At 44.9% G+C, this 22155-nt stretch overlaps 3 protein-coding genes across 5 annotated transcripts; 1 reads left to right on the top strand and 2 right to left on the bottom strand.

Annotated features, from left to right (window-relative positions):
* Positions 1-458: 458 nt before the first annotated feature.
* LOC144609481 (histone H2B 1/2-like) lies at positions 459-830 on the bottom strand. The gene has a single exon (XM_078427967.1). The coding sequence runs from the start codon at positions 828-830 to the stop codon at positions 459-461; it is 372 nt and encodes a 123-aa protein (XP_078284093.1).
* Positions 831-5338: 4508 nt separating this feature from the next.
* On the bottom strand, positions 5339-21683 carry LOC144609475 (histone H2B 1/2-like). 3 transcript variants are annotated; one of them, XR_013549327.1, is made up of 3 exons: positions 15167-15261; positions 14990-15074; positions 5339-5503 (listed from the first exon to the last, which is right to left on the bottom strand). XR_013549327.1 is itself a non-coding variant. In XM_078427959.1 (3 exons), the coding sequence occupies exon 1, from the start codon at positions 21681-21683 to the stop codon at positions 21312-21314; it is 372 nt and encodes a 123-aa protein (XP_078284085.1). In that variant the 3' UTR covers positions 5339-5503; positions 14990-15074; positions 19462-21311. The 3 variants fall into 3 exon arrangements, 2 of the variants coding, with proteins under 2 accessions (XP_078284085.1, XP_078284086.1); XM_078427959.1 differs by lacking the exon at positions 15167-15261 and adding an exon at positions 19462-21683; XM_078427960.1 differs by lacking the exons at positions 14990-15074; positions 15167-15261 and adding an exon at positions 19462-21683.
* On the top strand, positions 18347-18658 carry LOC144609484 (histone H4). The gene has a single exon (XM_078427971.1). The coding sequence runs from the start codon at positions 18347-18349 to the stop codon at positions 18656-18658; it is 312 nt and encodes a 103-aa protein (XP_078284097.1).
* Positions 21684-22155: the final 472 nt, after the last annotated feature.

The raw sequence follows: 22155 nt of genomic DNA, 5'->3' as shown, positions 1-22155 counted from the left end.
GTTCCCAATGTTGGGCGAGTCCAGAACCAGGGGCCACAGTCTGAGAATAAAGGGGAGGCCATTTAAAACTGAGGTGAGAAGGAACTTTTTCACCCAGAGTTGCGAATTTGTGGAATTCTCTGCCAGAGGGCAGTGGAGGCCAAATCACTGGATGAATTTAAGAGACAGATAGAGCTCTAGCGGCTAGTGGAATCAAGGGATATGGGGAGAAATTGGGCACATGTTACTGATTGTGGATGATCAGCCATGATCACAATGAATGGCGGTGCTGGCTCGAAGGGCCGAATGGCCTCCTCCTACACCTATTTTATATATTTCTATGAAATAGCCGCAGTTTGATTAACGTAAACAATTTTGCAGAAAATCGATGCTGAAATAGTACTACAACTCTTTCCTTGAGATAGTGGGTGGCTCTTAAAAGAGCCTTTGGGTTTTAGATTTGTCAGCATGGAGGATCTTTACTTGGAACTGGTGTACTTGGTCACCGCCTTTGTCCCTTCCGACACGGCGTGCTTGGCCAGCTCCCCGGGCAGCAGCAGGCGCACGGCGGTCTGGATCTCCCGGGAGCTGATGGTCGCCCGCTTTTTGCAATGAGCCAGGCGGGAAGCCTCGCCCGCGATGCGCTCGAAAATATCGTTGACGAACGAGTTCATGTTGCTCATGGCCTTGGAGGAGATGCCGGTGTCGGGGTGAACCTGTTTCATCACTTTGTAGATGTAGATGGCGTAACTCTCCTTCCTCAACCTCCTGCGCTTCTTGCCCGCCTTGCCTGCAGGTTTGGACACGGCTTTCTTGGCGCCCTTCTTGGCCGCTTTCGGTGGGTCAGGCATTTCGTCTCTCGGCCTCAGACACACGAATATCTGGAACAAGCTCTGAGCGCGGATTAAATAGGCAGCCTCCCCTATGCTGATGAAGGAATGGGGAAGGCGAGCACTGTCATTGGTCAGTTTGATTCAACTGTTTGATTGGACAACTGAAGCAACCAATCACAGTGCCTCGCTGCCACCAATCACAGAGCGCGCCCACTGCCCCGTGTCTGGTGACACTGACAGGGCGGGGGAGGCGGAGTTCGGCGGAGCTGCTGCTGAGAATCATCGCTTCTCTCCTTGGAACAATGGAGGTTGCGAGGCAGTCACGTAGGGGCCAGGCTGGGGAAGGACGGCACATGGGCTTTTCCTACAGGCCAGTTCCTGTGGGGCTCGACAAACTGCCGGATTCAAAGTCACGGTCTCAGTTCCACAAAAGGACAGCCGTCACAATAGACAATAGGTGCAGGAGTAGGCCATTCAGCCCTTCGAGCCAGCACCGCCATTCAATGCGTTCATGGCTGATCACTCTCAATCAGTACCCCGTTCCTGCCTTCTCCCCATACCCCCTCACTCCGCTATCCTTAAGAGCTCTATCCTGCTCTCTCTTGAAAGCATCCAACGAACTGGCCTCCACTGCCTTCTGAGGCAGAGAATTCCACACCTTCACCACTCTCTGACTGAAAAAGTTCTTCCTCATCTCCGTTCTAAATGGCCTACCCCTTATTCTTAAACTGTGGCCCCTTGTTCTGGACTCCCCCAACATTGGGAACATGTTTCCTGCCTCTAATGTGTCCAATCCCCTAATTATCTTATATTTTCAATAAGATCCCCCCTCATCCTTCTAAATTCCAGTGTATACAAACCTAATTGCTCCAGCCTTTCAACATACGACAGTCCCGCCATTCCGGGAATTAACCTAGTGAACCTACGCTGCACGCCCATACAATACACATGGAGGTCGTCGGTTCAAGGTGAAGGGGAGAAGATTTAATAGGAATCTGAGGGGTAACTTTTTCACACAAATGGTGATGGGCGTATGGAACAAGCTGCCAGATGAGGTAGTTGAGGCTGGGACTATCCCGACGTTTAAGAGACAGATAGACAGGTACATGGATAGAACAGGTTTGGAGAGAGATGGACCAAGCGCAGGCAGCTGGGTCATGTTGGCTGGTGGGGCATGTTGGGCTGAAGGGCCTGTTATCACACTGTATCACTCTGTGACTTTGATTCCCTGACCAGACAGCTGACAGATATGAATAGTCTGGATTCCAGTCTGGTTCCCCAAAATTCACACTCAATCCTTGTCCATGTGAGTTTAGAAGGATGGGGGGGGGGGGGGGGGGGTGGGTGGGGACACCTCATTGAAACTTACAGAATAGTGAAAGGCCTGGATAGAGTGAACGTGGAGGGGGTGTATCCACTGGTCTTGAAGTCATAGCCTCAGAATAAAAGGACGTACTTTACAAAAGGGGATGAGAAGGAATTTATTTTGTCACAGGGAAGTGAATCTGTAATTCATTGCCACGGACGATTGTGGAGGTCAAGTCAATGGATATTTTTAAGGCGGAGGTTGACAGATTTTTGATTAGTTTGGGTGTCAGGGGTTTTGGGGTAAAGGAAGGAGAATGGGGTTGAGAGGAAAAGATAGATCAGTCATGATTCAGTCATGCAGAATAGAATGGCCTTATTCTGTTCCGATGAACGCACATGTGTTCTGGATTTAATATGGGTTTCATCTGTCCCAGTCAGAGTCAGGCATACAGACCGAAGACTTAACCTGGGGTCAGATAGAGAGATGGTGACAGAAGAGATCAGAGACTGAGTGATAAAGAGTGAGGCCACTCATCCATAGGCCCAGCCTAGGTCATGGCACAAGGGAATGAAATGTCCCATCATGCACTAGGCAGAGAGACAGCTAACATGGACTGGTGTTGCGACCCTTGATGTTTATCATGTAAAGGCAGAGGTGAATGTGGGAGGTGTGATGTGTATGTTTACGGATTATATAAGAATGTGTGGTTTTGTAGAGAGCGAGGAGGATTATCAGAGGCACCAACAGAATATAGATCAAATGGAATGTCAGGAAGAGGAATAGCAGATGGAATTTAATCCTGACACCTCTGATGTGATGCAATTTGGAAGGTGTAATAGGGTGAGACATAGCAAGTAAATTGTTGGGCCTCAGGGAGAGCCGATGAACAGAGCGATCATGGAGCACATATATCCTGAAAGTGGCAGTACATGGCACATGTTATAACAAGTGGCAGTCATGTTATAACTTAACTGAACATTAGCAAACCCATTTGTGTAGGATTGAGCCCTCAATTATGAACGGTCTATATTAATCACCTGGAGGAGAGGGCAGAGTATAAGGATGCACCTTGGCCAAGGGCAAAGTAAAGAGGGGACAAAGTATTCTCGTGTACTGATTACACAGGGCAGGTGCAGCAAGTGGTGCGGGAGTGAAGTGGCACATTGGCATTTACTACAAGAGGGTTAAAGTTTAGAAATAGGGACGTATTACAGTTGTGCAGGGATTTGGTGAGGCCACACCTGGAATACTGGGCATAGTTCTGCACCCTGTACTGAAGAACGGATACACTGGGATTCAGGGTCAATTTAAAAGTAATTCAAATGGACAGTTCCTGGGAGAAGAGGGTTGTTCTCTCACAAGGAGTGAGAGAATTAAGGTCACAATCTTTGAGATTAGAAAAATGAACGGTGAATTTACCGAAGCATAAGATCCTTCAAGGTCGTGACAGGGGAGAGGTGGAGATGCTTCCACCAGTGGGGGGTATTGGAATGAGGGGACAGGTTTACATGATCAAGGAGAGGCTATTTAAAACAGAGTTGTAGCAAGTCCTCTGAGGGTGGGGTATCGGGAATATGGCTCCCTGGAAATTTGGAGGCTGGATCACTGGAGGGAATGTCAGAGGGTGATACAGTTTTGTAAGGTCTGGAAAGTGTGGGCAATGTGGGACTGGGACAGGAGTTGACAGTCGTGGGGATATATTACAGTTGTGCAGTCCCAATGTGGGACTGTGACAGGACAGATCAGCCATGATCACAATGAATGGTGGGGCAGGCATGAGGGGCCAGGGAGCCAACTCCTGCTCCTGTTATCTTGTGTTTTTCTGAGTGAGGTTCTCATCTGTAAAACCCTGCCGCCAGGGGTGGTGGAAACAACCAGTCAGGCCTATCAGAAGGAAACAGGACAGGTCCTTCAGGGAAATAACCTGCAGACTTGTAAACCTTCTAAAGTCCAGGGTGGATGTGGTCAGTTTGTGTAATAAGGATTCACTCGGCACAAACACCGGCATTGTATTCCAAGCACACTGAGCTGCCAGAGCACAACACTGGCCAGTGAGGACATACTCCAGTACAACACCCAGCTCTTAAATACAAAGACAGAGATTGAACCTAACACAATACTGATGGCTCGCAAGGGATTGGCAGCACAGTCGGGCCAGTGACACAAGATAGATCCCGACCTCAGCTGCTGTCTGTTCTGTGTCAAGTTGGCATGTTCCCTCTGTGACGGCGTGGGTTTCCTCCGGGTGCCCCGGCTTCCTCCCTCGTCACAAAAACGTGCTCGGTTCTTGGTTGTTATTGTCCTCTGTAATTTGTCCCTGAAATTGTGTACGAGTGGATGAGAAGGTGTTGCAATAGAGAAATATTGTGAAGATCGATGATAGCTGTGTGTGGTGGGACAGAGCGCCCGTTTCCATGCGGTATCTTTCAATTAAATCATTGTAACCGACCGAGAAACATCAACAGAAACATCATCTCAGGGCACACACCTTTACAACGGCCAGTACTGTACTACAAGGGCACAAACCTTCACAACAGCCGACACTGCACTGTAGAGTCACAGACCATTACAATGTGTGGCATTGTACTGAAAGGGTCCAGACCATTACAATAGATGGACTATACTGTTATGGTACAAACCATTACAACAGCTGGCGCTGTATTGCAAAGTGATTTGATAAAGTTCACAGTACTTTACTGTAATGTGAGAACACAGACTCCAGCAAATCCTGCACTCATCTGAGGCCACAGATTCCCAGCACTAACCTTTGTTGGACAGATAAAGACATGAACACCACCTGCATCACACTGTGAAGTCCAGTAAAGACCACACTCACCCAAAATGCAACAGCCACTCCCAACACTGGAAGGACAATCCCAGAGCATTTGTCAGTGTATAAAAGGCAAGAGGGGAACCCGGGAGAGAGTGGGTGCATTCAGCACTGATGCGGGGTCTGCGTCTGCAGCAGAGGACGGAGCTGAGGTCAGAAATGAACATTTGTCAGCTGTATTCGAAGCAGGACTGGTGGAGTGAAGGGATGTGAGGATGTGTAAAGGGCCACTGATGGAGGAGAGCAGAGGTGTCAGAAAATCACAGAAATGGAGGAGGTGACAGAAAGAGTGAGGGGGGTGAGGTCCAAAAAGGAATTTGAACACAAGAATGAGAATGTTAAAACTGAGGCAGGAAGCCGGTGCAGTAAGGCACTAACACTCACTGTTCACTGCCCTGCAGGCAGGAAGAGTAGACCCCGATGTCCACAGTGGAGCAGCAGTCAGGTCCACAAGACCCCACCAGTCAGGTCCCAGATCCACATGGGAACGGCAGACAGCAAGGACCAGCTCGTTGGATACAATCGCCACCATCTCCATCTCTCCAAATCAGTCTGCAAACAACAAGAGAAGCCGTTGAGATTACCTCTCATTCTTCTAAACCCCAACTGGTGCAAAGAGATTCCACTTCCGTTCAGTCCCTCACATCAGGCTCCAATTTAAAGAGGAAAACAAAAAAACTCTGCAGATGCAGGATAAAGACTGTGAGCATTTAGCTAATGTGCACTCCTCATGATTTTGTTTACCTCTTTCAGGTCACTCTTCAACCTCCTAAACTACAATGAAAAAGGTCCCAGCCCATCCTTCTCCTGCTTATAACTCAAAGCTTATAGAACTGTGAACAACCAAAACTGGGGAGGCTCTTCAGGGGCTGAAATCCTTGTGCAGACTCAGAACTGTACCAATGGGACACACTTGCTTTGTACACAATGACAGATAACTGGCACTCACTGTATGACTTACACACTGCATGGTGAGCTGCTGTGGAAGTTAGATTGCTTGCGATCCACAGGGAGCGAGCCGAATAGAGAATCGGCTTCATGGAAGGAAGCAGAGGGTGACGGTGAAAGGATGTTTAATGGGACTGGAGTCCTGTGATAAGTTGTGCGGAACATTGGTGAGGACGCTTTTGAGGTATTGCTTTCAATTTTGGTTACCCTGTAATAGGAAGGATGTTATTAAGCTGGAAAGAGTGCTCAGAGGAGTTATGAGCATGTTCCCAGGACATGAGGGCCTGAGCTATTGGGAAAGGTTAGGCAGGCTCGGATCTTCATTCCTTAGAGCCGGGATCTCCAAACGATGGCCTGCAGGCCACATCCGGCCCGCCACGAGATATTATTCGGCCCGCAACAAGCTCTTAGACAGTGGGGACCTGTAAGGCAGAAGCTGCTGTCGAAGGTTCGCCGGAGAGCGGATCGCCACTGACCCAGAGCCGGGACAAGGCGAGAGATCGCAGCGCCTCCTCGAAACTTCCCTCCTAGCAGGCTACTGCCGCTGCTCAACCTGGAGAGAGAGTCGGGGTAGAGGGAGCAGCAGGTGAGAGCGGGAGCGCGGGGAGGGTGTCAGCGGGTGCTGCTCCGTCCCTCCCGCCCTCTCTCCCAGAGCCAGCGAGATCTGCTTCCCTGCTCCACTCTCTCCCCGGCCCGTCTCCCTCTAACGCAGCGAAATACGAACAAACACAAGTGAAACTTCCCTGCTCGCCGCCGCCACTGCTCACCACGGGGATGCGGGGCTTCTGAATAGCAACTACACTTGTGTTTGTTCTTATTTTGCTGCGTTAGAAGGAGACGGGATCGGGGAAGAGAGTGGAGCAACGGCACAGATCTCGCTGGTCCTGGGAGAGAGGGAGAGGGGAAAGAGAGGGAGAGAGCAGATCCGCAAGTGGCGGCGCTCCTTCACTGGACCCTCTGACACCCTCCCCTCACCGTGCTCCGCTCTCACCTGCTGCTCCCTCTACCCTGACTCTCTCTCTCCCCCCCTACCCCTCTCTCTACCCCAGTGGTGGTCACTGTATTTTTTCTGTATAAATAATTGTATACCTAGGGTATATATATATTCCAATATTTCAAGCTCTTTTTAAAAATTGAATATTATTTATTTGTTGCCGTATAAACCTAATGTAAACTAACCTAATCTAACCTAACCTAGTTTAACATTTCCTAATCTAATCGAACGTAACCTAGTCTAAAGTTTTTTGAGTTCATTAAATTTATAAAACTCACACTTATTTATTTTTTCCTACGGCCCGCAAAAATGTGCCAAATATATAATGTGGCCTTCATGCTGAAAAGTTTGTAGGCCCCTGCCTTAGAGCACAGGAAACCGAGGGATGATCTTTTAAAAAAATTTATTTTATTTAATTTAAATTTTAACAAAACAAATACATGTATGAACTCATAGTACGCGATGGTACCTACATTATAAATTCGATTATACATTTAAATTCGATTTTACCTGTATTGTTCTGTATTATCTCCCCACCCACAACCCCCCTCCCCCCACCCCCCCAGTTAGAAAAAAGAGGAAAAAGGAGAAGAGAAAGATAAAGAAATAAAAAATTTAAAAAAGGAAAGAAAGAAAGAAAGAAAGAAGAAAGAAGGGAACCTGGAGACAAGAAGGAAACACTTCCGGCTAATTTCTTATTACATTATTTTTTGGGGTATCAAAACAATCCTGAAATTAAATATTTCCAATTCTTAATCCTAGTTTTAAAGTGAATGGGTTCCAAAGTTTCAAAAAGAAATCATATTTATCTCTCAGATTATAAGTAGCTTTTTCCAATGGGATACAACTACGCATTTCTGCACACCATCTTGCAATTCTTATTTCATTGTGATCTTTCCAAGTAACCGCCACACATTTTTTTGCTATTGCTATTTTGAGAAATCTTTCCTGATATTTATCTAAAATTAATCTTGGTAATATTCCTTTAGTATCTCCCAATAAAAACAACCTTGAATCCAATGGTATGGTCTTATTCATCAATTGTTCCAAAAAGTTTTTTAGGTCTTTCCAAAAAGGAGTTACTTTCGGACATGCCCATGTGGAGTGTAAAAAAGTACCCACATCCTGGTTGCATCTAAAACAAATTTCAGGTAAATTTGGATTTAAATTGTTTAATTTTTTCGGAGTTAAATATAGTTGATGTAAAAAATTGTATTGTACTAAACTATATCTCACATTAATAGTATTTTTCATACTTTCTAAACACAATCTTTCCCAACTTGGTTCATCAATGCTAATATTCAGATCTGTTTCCCATCTTTGTCTTGATTTTTGAATTCCTGTCTTTGGACTAGATTTTTGTAACAATTTATACATTGAAGATATAATTTTTTTAGTTCCCTTGCCCTGAATCAGGGATTCAATTCCTTTAATTTGAAATAAAAACATTGAATTACCTAACTTTTCCCTTAAATAAGATTGTAATTGATAATAGAAAAAAATACTATTCCCTGGAATTTGATATTTGTTTCTCAATTGAGAAAATGTCAAAAAATTATTTCCTTCGTAGCAATCTCCCATATGTTTAATACCCTTCTGTTCCCAGACTTGTAATATTTGATTATTCCAAGCAAACGGCAGTAATCTATTTTTTACTAATGGAGTTTTAGCTGTTAGAAAAAATCTTTTATCATTAGCTTTAACTGTTTTCAACAATATATTAATTAAATGTTTTAGCAAAGGTGACTCTTGATCCTTAACTAATAGCTTCGCTTCCCATTTATAGATAAATTCTTCTGGGCATAGTTCTTTTATTTTATCCATTTCAATTTTAACCCATGCTGTTTTTCCACCCTCTTGATAAAAGGATGAAATAAAACTCATTTGTGCTGCCAGATAGTAATTTTTAAAATTTGGTAATTGCAGTCTACCTAATTCAAATTTCCATGTTAATTTTTCCATAGACACTCTTGGCATTTTACCTTTCCAAAGAAAATTTCTCACAATTTTATTCAATTCTTGAAAAAAATTATTTGGTAAAGGTATAGGCAGTGTTTGAAATAAATACTGTAACCTCGGAAAAATATTCATCTTAATACAGTTCACTCTCCCTAGAAATGTAATTGGAATATTCATCCATTTCTTCAAGTCCTCCTCAATTTTTTTAATTAGTGGTTTATAATTTAGTTTATACAGATTATTTAACTTATTATCTACTTTAACCCCTAAGTACTTCATGCATTCTTTTTGCCATTTAAACTGACTTTCTCTTTTACATTGATCATAATTACCTTCAGAAAGAGGCATTATTTCAGTTTTATCTTTATTAATTTTATATCCTGATACTTTCCCATATTCTTCCAGTCTGAAATATAATTTTCTTAAGGATTCCAATGGTCTAGTAAGACAAATTAAAACATCATCTGCAAATAAAGTAATTTTGTGATTTTCCTGATTCATTTTAAATCCTTCAATGTCTAAATCTGATCTTAATAGCTCTGCCAGAGGTTCAATGGCCAATACAAATAAAGCCAGTGACAAGGGACATCCCTGTCTACTAGATCTTTCCAAATTAAATGATTGAGAAGATTGGCCATTTGTCACCACTTTGGCTTTAGGTTGTTTATAAAGAGCTTTTACCCAGTTAATGAAACCATTTCCTAATCCGTACTTCTCCAATACTTTAAATAAAAAATGCCATTCTAACCTGTCAAACGCCTTTTCAGCATCTAAAGCAACTGCTACGCTCAACTCCTTTCTTTTCTATGCTAAATGTAAAATACTTATAAATCTTGCTACATTATCAGATATTTTCCTTTTTTTGACAAATCCAGTTTGGTCCTCTTTAACCAGCTTCGGTAAATATTCTGCCAATCTCCTTGCCAAAAGTTTAGCAACTATTTTATAATCTGCATTCAACAATGATATTGGTCTATAAGAAGATGCATTTAAAGGGTCTTTCCCTTTTTTAAAAATTACGATTATAATTGCCAGTGAGAAGGATTCTGGTAATGTAGAAGTTTTTTCCGCTTGATGTATCACTTCCATAAATTCTGGTAACAACAAATCTTTAAATTTTTTATAGAACTCAGGCGGGAAACCATCTTCCCTATGGAAGAAAGGCTATAGGTTTATTTTACTGCATCCGGCTACTTTGAAGATTATGATCAACACTGGAGAAAATAATTTTTTTAAAGACTTTGTCAAAGCAGAAGTGTATGCGGAAGAATTGCCATCGAGAAATGCTTAAGAAGATTCATGAATGATTGATTATTAATAATATCTGTATACTATAGAGGGGATTAACTGTATTAAGGATTGTTAATTTTTAGAAGTACTTGATATATCGGGGGGGTTGGAGAATGTGGATGCTCCACCATAATCATGGGCACAAGTGTGGTGCGGACCACACCTCGTATAATAGAGGGGGGTAATGTTGCTAATCTATTTATTAACAACATTAGAGGGAGGGTCTATTTCTCTATCTTTCTTATTTCTTTTCTGTTTTTATACCTGGACTATGGAGGGGAGCACACTGAAATACGGCACAATGTAAATACCGGAAGATGTATCAAGGTAAGGAAAAAAGAAAAAAAAAAGGAATGAATGGATAACACATTAAATTTTTTAAGCTATAATGTGAATGGGTTAAATGGACCGATATAAAGGAAGAGAATTTTAACACAGATGAAAAAATTGGAAGTAGATATAGCTTTCTTGCAAGAAACACATCTAACGGAAAAAGAGCATCAAAAGTTAAAGAGAGATTGGGTAGGAAGTATGGTCGCATCTTCTTTTAACTCAAAAGCAAGAGGGGTTGCTATCCTATTTAAGAAAACGCTACCAATTAAGATACAAAATATTGTAAGTGACCCAGTAGATAGATTTGTAATGGTACATTGTCAAATTTTCTCAGAATTGTGGACCTTAATGAATATATATGCACCAAATATAGATGATGAGAAGTTTGTGCAGGGTACCTTTTTAAATCTGGCGGAAGCACATGAAAATATATTGATAGGGGGAGATTTCAATTTTTGTTTAGATCCATTAATGGATAGATCATCAAGGACAACGACAAGGACAAGAGCAGCGAAGACAACCTTGAATTTAATGGAAAATTTAAATTTAGTAGATGTTTGGAGGAAAAGCCATCCCAGGGAAAGAGACTACTTCTATTCCAATAGACATGATACATATTCTAGAATAGATCTATTTTTGATTTCAGCTCAATTAAGGGGTAGAATAATACAAATAGATTACAAGGCTAGATTGTTATCGGATCACTCACCATTATTAATGAAAATTACGATGCCAGATAAAGAACAGTCAGTCTATAGATAGAGACTCAACTCTTTACTTTTGAAAAGGCAAGACTTTTGTGATTTTATTCGAGGACAAATTGAATTATTTTTGGAAACAAATTTAAATTCAGTTGATGATAAATTTATTGTATGGGATGCAATGAAGGCTTATTTGAGAGGCCAAATTATAAGCTACTCATCTAAGATAAAGAAAGACTATAGGAAGGAATCTGAAAGATTAGAAAAAGAAATCACCGTATTAGAAAAAGACTTACAGAAAACTTCTTCAGATACGAAAAAAACACAACTTGCAAATAAAAAATTTCAATACAATACTTTACATACTTACAGAACAGAAAAACTAATATTACGAACTAACCAAAGATATTATGAATTAGGAGAAAGAGCGCACAAGGTATTGGCATGGCAACTGAAAGAAGAACAAATATCAAGAACAATAAATTCAATTAGAACAGATCAAAACATTATTACTTATAAACCTAGAGAAATCAATGAGGTATTTAAGCAATTCTACACTAATCTGTACCTTTCTGAATCTGAAAAGGATGAAATTAAGATAAATACTTTTTTACCCAAGATACAATTACCAACAATCTCTAATGAGCAGATGGGACTAAATGCCTCCTTTACTTTGAGAGAGGTGGAGGAAGTATTATATTCTTTACCGAGGGATGATCTTATAGAAATGTATAAGATCATGAGGGGAATGGACAGGGTAAATGCACATTCCCCAGAATAGAGGAATGAAGAACAAGGGGACATAGGTTTAAGCTGAGATTGATAAGAAGTAATCAGAACCAGAGGGGCAACATTTTCCACACAGCGGGTAGTGAGTATATAGCACGAGCTGCCAGGGGAGGTAGTTCTGACAGGTACTATAACAATATTTAAAAGGCATTTTGACACGTACATGGATTGGAAAAGTGTAGAGGACATGAGCTATTAGCGGGCAGATGAAACTAGTTTAGTTTAGTTTATTATGGTCACATGTGTCAGTGAAAAGCTTTTTGTTGCACGCTATCCAGTCGACGAAAAGAGCATACATGATTGCAATCAAGCCATCAGTGTACGGATACAGGATAAAGGGTGTAATGTTTAGTGCACAACATGAAGTCTAGAATAGATGGGGCATCTTAGTCAGCATGGGCAAGTTGGGCCAAAGGGCCTGTTTCAATGCTGTATGGTTTTATGAGTCTATGACACCAAGAATGAACTGACAGGAGACAATAATACACTCCATGTACTCTAAGCTTGGAAAATACACATCACTGTATGACAGGCACAGAGCTGAAGCAATAAGGCACCGTGATGCAAGGACACAGAGCCCAGCAACCCAGCACTGCTGTGTGGAGCCACAGATATCCAGCAGTAACACCTGTGTTATACAGAAAGACACCCGCTGCACTACATTGTGAAGTCACAGCCCAGTGCAGACCACACTCAGCCCAGTGTGCACAGAGAGCTTTGCACCAGCCACCCCCAAGTTTGGAGAGACACAGACCTGTACAAAGCAGCTGTGGACTGACTGAGACTGCCTAGTATTGCTCCATAATGTACAGGGAGATGGACAAGTAGAAACCAATCACAGTCCTCAAAGACATCAACTCTGATGTTTTCCCTGGGGCCTCGGAGACTGAGGGGAGACTCGACAGAACTTTATAAAATTCTGAGGAGACGGGGTATAGTCAGATCCGTTTCCTACAGAGAAAATGTCAGATGAGAGGAAATAGCTTTAAAGTGAGAGGGACATGATAAAAATATCTGGGCAAATTTTTACCCAGAGTGGCCATGTGCTGCCAGATATGGTGGTGGAGGTAGTCAGTGTTGTGGGGTTTAAGAGGCTCTAAGATAGACACATAAATATGCAGGATGGAGCAATGTAGATCATGTGCAGGCAGAGCAGATGTGTTTAATTTGGCATCATGTTTGCCACAGACATTGTGGGCAGAAGGTTCCTCTGCTGTTCTATGTTCAGTCTGGGACAACCTCAGGATGGTGCAGGGGAGGTGAATCTTTTGAGTTTTCTATCCCATTGAGTTGTGGGGACCAGACGACATCAGGTATTTGAAAACAGAAACAATAATTTTTGAGATTGAACTGTGTCATGGAGAACAAGCACAGAAGAGTATGAAGCCTCGGGCTGATCATTGATTTTATTAGTCTATGACACTGATAGTGATCTGACAGGAAATGACAATGCACTTGCAGGCACAGGCCTGAAAAACACAACACTGTTTGATAACCGAGCTTATCCTATAAGGCTCCATAATGAAAGGTCACAGAGTCCAACAACCCAACACTACTCTGTAAGGTCACAGATTCCTTTGTTGTACAGAAAGAAATGAACACCCCCTGCACTGTAGGTTAGGGGAATGTCTGGAGTTTGCTGCACCACAGGGTTGTGGGGGTCAGATCACTCTAGGTATCTGAAGGAGGAAACAATATTTTTCCCGGAGAAAACCCATGCCGGTCACGGGATGAACGTACAAATTCCGTAAAGACAGCACCCGTTGTTCGGATCAAAGCCAGGTCTCTGGCACTGCAATGCAGCGACTCTACCATTGCATCACCCTGCCGGCCGTGTAGGAAAGATGTGATTGCATTGAAGAGGAGATTCACCACAATCTTGCCTGGGGTGGAATGGTTCAGTTATGAGGGGAGACAGGACAGGCTGGGTATGTTTTCATGGTGCTGGGGAGAATGAACCGACGCAGATAGAGATGTACAAGATCATGAGAGCCACTGATAAGTTAGATAGTAAGAAACCTGTCCCCCAGGAAGAGGTGTCGTTGGCACAGGTTTAAGGAGAAAATAAATAAGTTTAGGGGTGATGTGAGGAATCATTTCTTATTTCACCCAGGCATTGGGTAATATCTGAAATGCACTGCGTCTCTCCTTAAACCTATGCTCTCCAGTTAAGCACTCCTACCATAACAGATTCTAGCTATCCCCATCTATGCCACTCAGAATGTTATGCACCCCTAACATGTCATCTCTCAGCCTCCTCACTCCTGACAGAGCAGCGTACCCAATCTCACCTGCAGGCCCACCGAATCGAGGCAACATTCTTGCAATAATTTCTGCACACTATCTGGCTTAAGCAAATCTTTCATGTGGTGTGTCAACCAGAACTGCAGGCAATACTCTCAATACTCTCTAATCAACAGTTTGTACAACTGATGTCCATCTCTTGTACTCAAAGCCTCAGCTGATGAAGGCAAGAATGCCATAGGCCTTCTTCACTCTCTCTACCTGTGTTGCAACTTTCAGCCAACTGTGTACTGGTATCCCAAAGTCAATCTACTCAGCCACCCTTCTGCAAGATCCAAACATTCAATGTCTGAATTCAATCCCAATGCCCTGATATCACCACTAAAAATCCATCAATATGCACTTGTCTGAGTTAAATTCCATCTGTCTTTTCCTTGTCCACTTTCCCAATAGATCTAAATCCTGTTGTAAACATAAAGAACCGTTTTCCCTGTACACTGTACCATAATTGTGGTGTCACCTGCAAGCTTACCAATGATATCATATACATATGTATGACGGAGAATAGAGGAACCAGTAACATACTGCGCAGAAGCCTCCAGTCTGAAATGGGAAGGAATGCAATGATGCTAAAGAGGCCACAGATCTCCATGGTCACAGCGCCAGAGGGGGTTACAGAGAGATTGAGTCAGTCAGAACCAAGGAGGAATTGGACCACGAAGATGAGAATGCTAAAACTGATGCAAGGACCCAGTGGATAAGGTACGAACACAAACTCACTGTTCACTGCCCAGCAGGCAGGAAGATGTCACAGTGGAGGAGCAGTCAGACGCACAAGATTCAACCAGTCAGGTCCCAGATCCACCTGGGAACGACAAAGAGCAAGGACCAGCTCAGTTAATACAATCGCCACCTTCCCCATCTCTCCAAGTCAGTCTTGGGACCTCACCCCCTCACCTCCTGGCCGATGCCTCCGGCCACACCAACATCTCCCCGCCGGGGGGAAGGAAGCCTCACCTCCATCCCCGGGCCCAGGCCGCTCCCCCTCCGTGGGCCTCGCCGCACCCCGCACACGGACCGGTCAACGACGTCGCTGACGCGACGTGTCCTGTATTACGTCAGGCGCACGTCCTCGGTGAGTTTACCCCGCGTCACGTGACAGGGGCGGCCGCAAACCGGGGCAGAGGGAGCTGTCAATCACAGGAGTCAACACTGACCGAAAATTACATAAAATAATAAAAATAAATATAGAATGCAAATGAGATTAAGTCCAGGTGGCTGGAAGGTAATTAGATCGTATGCCTTCCTGCCAAGATTAAAAAGGACAGAAAGTGCTGGTGCAAGTCAGCAGGTCAGGCAGCATCTGTGGAGAACATGAACAGGGATGGTGTCGGTCTGCGACCCTTTTGCAGTTTGATTGTGGGAGGGGCAGAGAAAGCTGGGAGGCAGAGGCAGCACAAAGCGTGGCAGGTAAGCGGTGAACACAAGCCAGGGAAGTTTTGAGAGACAGATGGTTGGAACACTTTGCTTTGGTAATGGAAGAGGCCCAGAATAGAAAGGTCAGTATGGGAAGGAAAGAGAGTTAAAATGGTTAGCAATGGGGGCAGGTAGTAGGCCTTGGTGGAGCGAGTGCAAACGTTCAATGAAATGGTTGGCGAGTCTCCAGTTGGTTTGCCGAGGTACAGGAGGCCACAAGTACCAGCCAGCGAACTAAAGGCCAATGAACATGACATCAGTGGTGGGGAAGAAACTGGAAGAGGTTGTGTGAGACAGGAGCTAACTGTACTGAAATGTCAAGACCCGAAACGTCACCCATTCCTTCTCTCCAGAGATGCTGCCTGTCCCGCTGAGTTACTGTCACATTTTGTGTCTACCTTTGGTTTAAACCAGCATCTGCAATTTCTACACAATTGATAGGTGGATAGTGGTGAGGGGCAGATGGTTAGACAGGTAAAAGGTTGGACAAGGCCAGAGATGAAAAACAAAAGGTGTGAGATAATAGACAATAGGTGCAGGAGGAGGCCATTTGGCTATTCGAGCTAGCACCGCCATTCAATGTGATCATGGCGGATCATTCTCAATCAGTACCCCGTTCCTGCCTTCTCCCCATACCCCCTGACTCCACTATCCTTAAGAGCTCTATCTTGCTCTCTCTTGAATGCAAGGATAGATAGGATAAGGATAGAAGAGTAACAAATCGTGATGCCTATAGGTGGAATATCGGTGTGAGGATTGGTGTGTGAGTCCATGTGGGACAATGGGAGGAGAGGGGAGGGGGAGAAAAAGTAGAAAGAGCGGTGTTTGGGGTTGTTTTTAGGTCAATTACCTAAAATTGGAGAATTCAATGTTCATACCATTAGGTGTTCAGCTATCCAATGAGGTGCTGTTCCTGCAGTTTGCTTGTGGCTTCACTCTGGCAATGCAGTTTGGCCAAGATAGAATGGTCTTTGTGGGAAGGGGAGTTACAAAGGCCAGAGGCTGGGAGATCCAGCGGGTTATGACGGACCAAGCGCAAGTAGTATTTGGTGAAACGTCATTGAGACTATGCTTGGGCTCGCTGAAGTAAAGGAGGCCACATCAGGTGTGCCAATATACAGTATATTATGTTAGCAGAGGTGAACCTCTCCCTCACCTGGAAAGAGTACTGGGGTCTATGGATGGATGTGAGAGAGGAGGTATGGGGACAGGCAGGGCCGTCTTAACGCATGGGCCTGATGGGCATTTGCCCGGGGCCCCACGAGCATAGGGGCCCCATGCTGATCTGTGTATGTGAAGTGACTTGCAATAAATAAATACTACTTTAAAAATGTAGGTTGAATAAGTGCTTTTTTCGCAACATTTTCGGGCCCTAAGTGTTTTTTTCGCAACATTTTCCATCCCTAAGTGCTTCTCACAGCGATCTGTTTCGCAACAATTAGCTCCCTAAGTGCTTTGCTTTTCCATCCCTAAGTGCTTCTCACAGCGATCTGTAAGTGCTTTTCGCAACAATGTACCACCCATAGTCCATCGCTAAGTGCTTTTCGGTAAGTGCTTTTCGCCGGCACGACAGGGGGGGGGGGGGGGGCTGGTAGGGAAAGGGGGGTGGGGGAGAGTTTACCATTTACATTTTTATTCCTGTGAGTAGTTGTCGTAGGGGCCCCAGTACACTGCTTTGCCCGGGGCCCATAATGCTGTAAAGACGGTCCTGGGGACAGGTGTTATGGCTCCTGGAGATGCAGTGAAAGTAGCTGTGGAGGGAGTGGTTTGGGTGGGCCTATTTCCGCGTTGTATGACTCTATGTAAAATCCTGAACTTTTTCAGCACCACCAAAATAAACAAGGGTCTCGACCCGAAACCTCACCCACTCCTTTTCTCCAAAGATGCTGCCTGTTCCACTGAGTTACTCTAGCTTTTTGTGTCTGCAATCAAAATCTTTCGTGAAAGAACTGATTCCGAATTAAGTAATTCCTGTCCGGGACCTGCCTCAGTGCCAAGGGGAAATAATTTCCATTAGACGCAATAATTGAATTATTGCATGTATGGGAGGCGCATTCCCAATCTCGTTGTACCCCCGTACAATGACAATAAAGATATATTGTATTGTATTGTATTGTAGAATGGACTTTCCGGTCTGGGGATGTGTGCAGCTCAAGGCCGTTCATTTGTCTGTGAGACGGTAACACTGATGATGAAACCCCGCTAACGGCCCAAGCCCATCTCTGGAGGTTCCCCTAATTAGATGGTTGTAAACTGCTGAGTTATGTGGGAGAAGCGGTTTGGGGGTAGGGAACAGGCTCTAGAGATGAATGGGAAGGAGACAAAGTAACTTGTCACTGTATTTAGGCAGTAATATTACTGATTGGCCTTTAATGTGAAATCCGTGCCTCTGAAAGGTTGCGGAGCGCTGAGTCTCGGGTGTATTGTCAGCAAACAGCTGCAAATAGCCGATTGCAGATAACCGAGGAAGGAGCTGGAGATGAGAGGCCGCTCTCTGCTCTGTCTGTCACTCTGATTCTGTCTCCACCCCTTCCCACCTCTATCTCTCTCTCTCTCTCTCTCTCTCTCTCTGCGTGTCTGGAGCAGGTCGGGGCGCTGTGTATAAAAGGAGACAGTAGCAGTCGGCCGTTTATTGTGCAGCGACTTGGGTGAAGCAGCATCATGTCTGGCAGAGGGAAAGGAGGCAAAGGACTGGGCAAAGGCGGAGCCAAACGGCATCGGAAAGTACTTCGCGACAATATCCAGGGCATCACCAAACCAGCCATCCGCCGCCTGGCTCGCCGTGGCGGTGTCAAGCGAATCTCGGGTCTCATCTACGAGGAGACCCGCGGGGTGCTGAAAGTTTTCCTGGAGAATGTGATCAGGGATGCAGTCACCTACACCGAGCACGCCAAGCGTAAGACGGTCACTGCCATGGATGTGGTGTACGCTCTGAAACGCCAGGGCCGCACTCTCTATGGGTTCGGCGGCTGAATAAACCCCCTTTCTCCAAACGACAAAACAAAGGCTCTTCTAAGAGCCGCCCACCGTCTCACAGAGGGAGCAGTAACCGGGAGTATGAGGAGATTATCATTTAATTAATGAACTTTTAGTTATTGCCCCGCTGCATGCACTTGATTGATTCTTGTTTTCAGCGGTTGTGATGAGGAAAGCTGAATTTAGGCCGATATTCTGAAGGTTCAAATTGGGGAGGGGCTGTTAGCAGATCATTCTCCAGCGATCTCTGTTCTCCTCTTACCCATTTAACTTTGTAAATCCAGCAACACTCAAAACCTCTCCGAGGAGCAGTCGTTTATCTCCAGTCTCAGGCAGAGCTGAATTCCGTCAGTTTCGGCATCGGGTCTGTAAATTCGCACCGCAGATTCAGACTTAATGGTTTGCGGAGGTGATTGAAATTAATTTGAAATCAAGTCGGTAGGAACTGAATAGTGCTGCATTCACTAGAAGCGAGTTCTTTATTACAACGGAGTTTTTACTTGCATCAACACAACAGGTCTGCACACATATTCCTCTGTAAAAACCCATAACAACAAAATAGGTCAGTGGATTATATGAAACCAAGAAACTACCTCTCTGACACTACGGTTAAGAACACTTTCTGCGTCCTGTCTGCTCCTCAGTGTGTCTGACTGATACTCCAACTGATCTATGGGGTCTGAGAGAAGCTGCAGCCAGAGACACTTCCTGCAAACGTGGTCGTCAGGGACTCCTGACATGTTCCTGATTTCCTACATCTGACAGGAGGTGCACACCACTCCACTGACCACATTACTGACCTGAGAAACTAGAACCAGGCTGTTGCTGAAGGTGCTCCTCATGTTGACCAGTGTGTCATGGAAGGGGTAAGCTGTATTTTCCAAGATGTTCTGCAGTTTGAGGAGCATCCTCCCCTCCACGGACCCAGCCTTCCTGGTGAGTTTGTTGATCCTGTTGGCGTCCGTGGCCTTCACCCTTCTACCCCAGGACCGAAGATGGCACTAGCCACCACTGATGGATAGAACGTCTGCAACATCTTACTGCACACTTTGAAAGAGCGGTTCCTTCTCAGAAAGTACAGATGGCTCTGTCCCTTCTTATACAGTGCCTCGGAGTCCCTGAACTAGTCCAGTTTACTGTCCACGTTTCCAAGTTAGGGCTGTGTGCTCAGTGCCCTGCTCCACTCACACTATTCCTATGACTGTGTAGCCAGACAGTTCCAATGCCATCTTGAAATTCCCCAATGACATTACCGTTGTTGGATGAATAATGAGTAATGAGAAGTCAATACATAGTGGGAGGGGGGGAATGTGATTGAGTGATGGCAAAGTAACAGGATCCATGATCTTGTATTCATCGGTGAGATGGAGGTGGAGAGGGTCAATGGCTTCCTTTTCTTGGGCATGCACATCTCTGACGATCTATCCTGGGCCAGCACATTGATATAATCATTATGAAAGCCATCCATGTCTCTATTTCCTGAAAAGATTGAGGAGATTCCGTGTGTCAAGTAATACTTTCTTGAAACTCTCCATGTGTATTGTGGAGAGCATATTGTACAATTACATCATGGCCTGGTCTGGCAACTCAAACATCCACTGTGGCAGAGAATTCCAGATTCACAACTCTGGGTGAAAATGTTTTTCCTCTTAGTCCTTTTGAGTGGTTGAGTGAGTGGGCACATGCGTGGCAAATGCAGTATAATATAGATAAATGTGAGGTTATCCACTTTGGCGGCAATTATCGCAATGGTGTCAGGTTCGGTAAGGGGGAAGTGCAGCGAGACCTGGGTGTCTTTGTACATCAGTCACTGAAAGTTGGTGTGCGGGTACAGCAGGCAGTGAAGAAAGCTAATGGCATGTTGGCCTTCAAAACGAGAGGATTTCAGTATAGCAGTAAAGAGGTTCTTCTGCAGTTGTATAGGGCCCTGGTAAGACCACATCTGGAGTATTGTGTAGTTTTGGTATCCTAATTTGAGGAAGGACATCCTTGTAATTGAGGCAGTGCAGCGTGGGTTCACGAGTTTGATCCCTGGGATGTTGGGACAGTCATATGAGGAAAGATTGGAAAGACTAGGCTTGTATTCACTGGAGTTTAGAAGGATGAGAGGGGATCTCAGAGACATATACAATTATAAAAGGACAGGACTAGTTAGATGCAGCAAAAATGTTCCCAATGTTGGGCGAGTCCAGAACCAGGGGCCATAGTCTTAGAATAAAGGGGAGGCCATTTAAAACTGAGGTGAGAAGGAAATTTTTCACCCAGAGTTGCGAATTTGTGGAATTCTCTGCCAGAGGGCAGTGGACGCCAAAACACTGGATGAATTTAAGACAGATAGAGCTCCAGGGGCTAGCGGAATCAAGGGCTATGGGGAGAAGTTGGGCAGACAGGTTACCGACTGTTGATCAGCTATGATAACAATGGTGCTGGCTCGAATGGCCTCCTCCTACGACTATTTTCTATGTTTCTATGAAATTGCCGCAGTTTGATTAACGTAAACATAATTAAAAACACTGGAGCTACCGAAACAAAACTCACAATACAATTTGCAGAAAATCGAGGCCGAAATAGTACTACAACTCTTTCCGTGAGCTTGTGGGTGGCTCTTAAAAGAGCCTTTGGGTTTTCGGTTTGTCAGCACGGAGGATCTTTACTTGGAACTGGTGTACTTGGTCACCGCCTTTGTCCCTTCCGACACGGCGTGCTTGGCCAGCTCCCCGGGCAGCAGCAAGCGCACGGCGGTCTGGATCTCCCGGGAGCTGATGGTCGCCCGCTTGTTGTAATGAGCCAGGCGGGAAGCCTCGCCCGCGATGCGCTCGAAAATATCGTTGACGAACGAGTTCATGATGCCCATGGCCTTGGAGGAGATGCCGGTGTCGGGGTGAACCTGCTTCATCACTTTGTAGATGTAGATGGAGTAACTTTCCTTCCTCGACTTCCTGCGTTTCTTGCCCGCCTTTCCTGCAGGTTTGGACACGGTTTTCTTGGCGCCCTTCTTGGCCGCTTTCGGTGGGTCAGGCATTTCGTCTCTCGGCCACAAACACACAAATGTCTGGAACAAGCTCAGAGCGCGGATTAAATAGGCTGCCCCACCGCCCTATGCTAATGAGGGAATGGGGAAGGCGAGCACTGTCATTGATCAGTTTGATTCAACTGTTTGATTGGACTACTGAAGCGACCAATCACAGCGCCTCGCTGCCACCAATCACAGAGCGCGCCCACTGCCCCGTGTCTGGCGACACTAACAGGGCGGGGGAGGCGGAGTTGGGCTGAGCCGCTGCTGAGAATCATCGCTTCTCTCCTTGGAACAATGGAGGTTGCGAGGCAGTCACGCAGGGGCCAGGCTGGGGAAGGACGGCAGATGGGCTTTTCCCACAGGCCAGTTCCTGTGGGACTCGACAAACTGCCGGATTCACAGTCACGGTCTCAGTTCCACAAAAGGACAGCCGTCACCACACATAAAATACACATGGAGGTCGTAGGTTGAAGGTGAA

This window comes from Rhinoraja longicauda, chromosome 34, assembly GCF_053455715.1.
Source record: "Rhinoraja longicauda isolate Sanriku21f chromosome 34, sRhiLon1.1, whole genome shotgun sequence".
Lineage (NCBI taxonomy): Eukaryota > Metazoa > Chordata > Chondrichthyes > Rajiformes > Arhynchobatidae > Rhinoraja > Rhinoraja longicauda.
The sequence above is the reverse complement of the archived record's forward strand: the minus strand, read 5'-3'. Positions and strand labels throughout refer to the sequence as shown.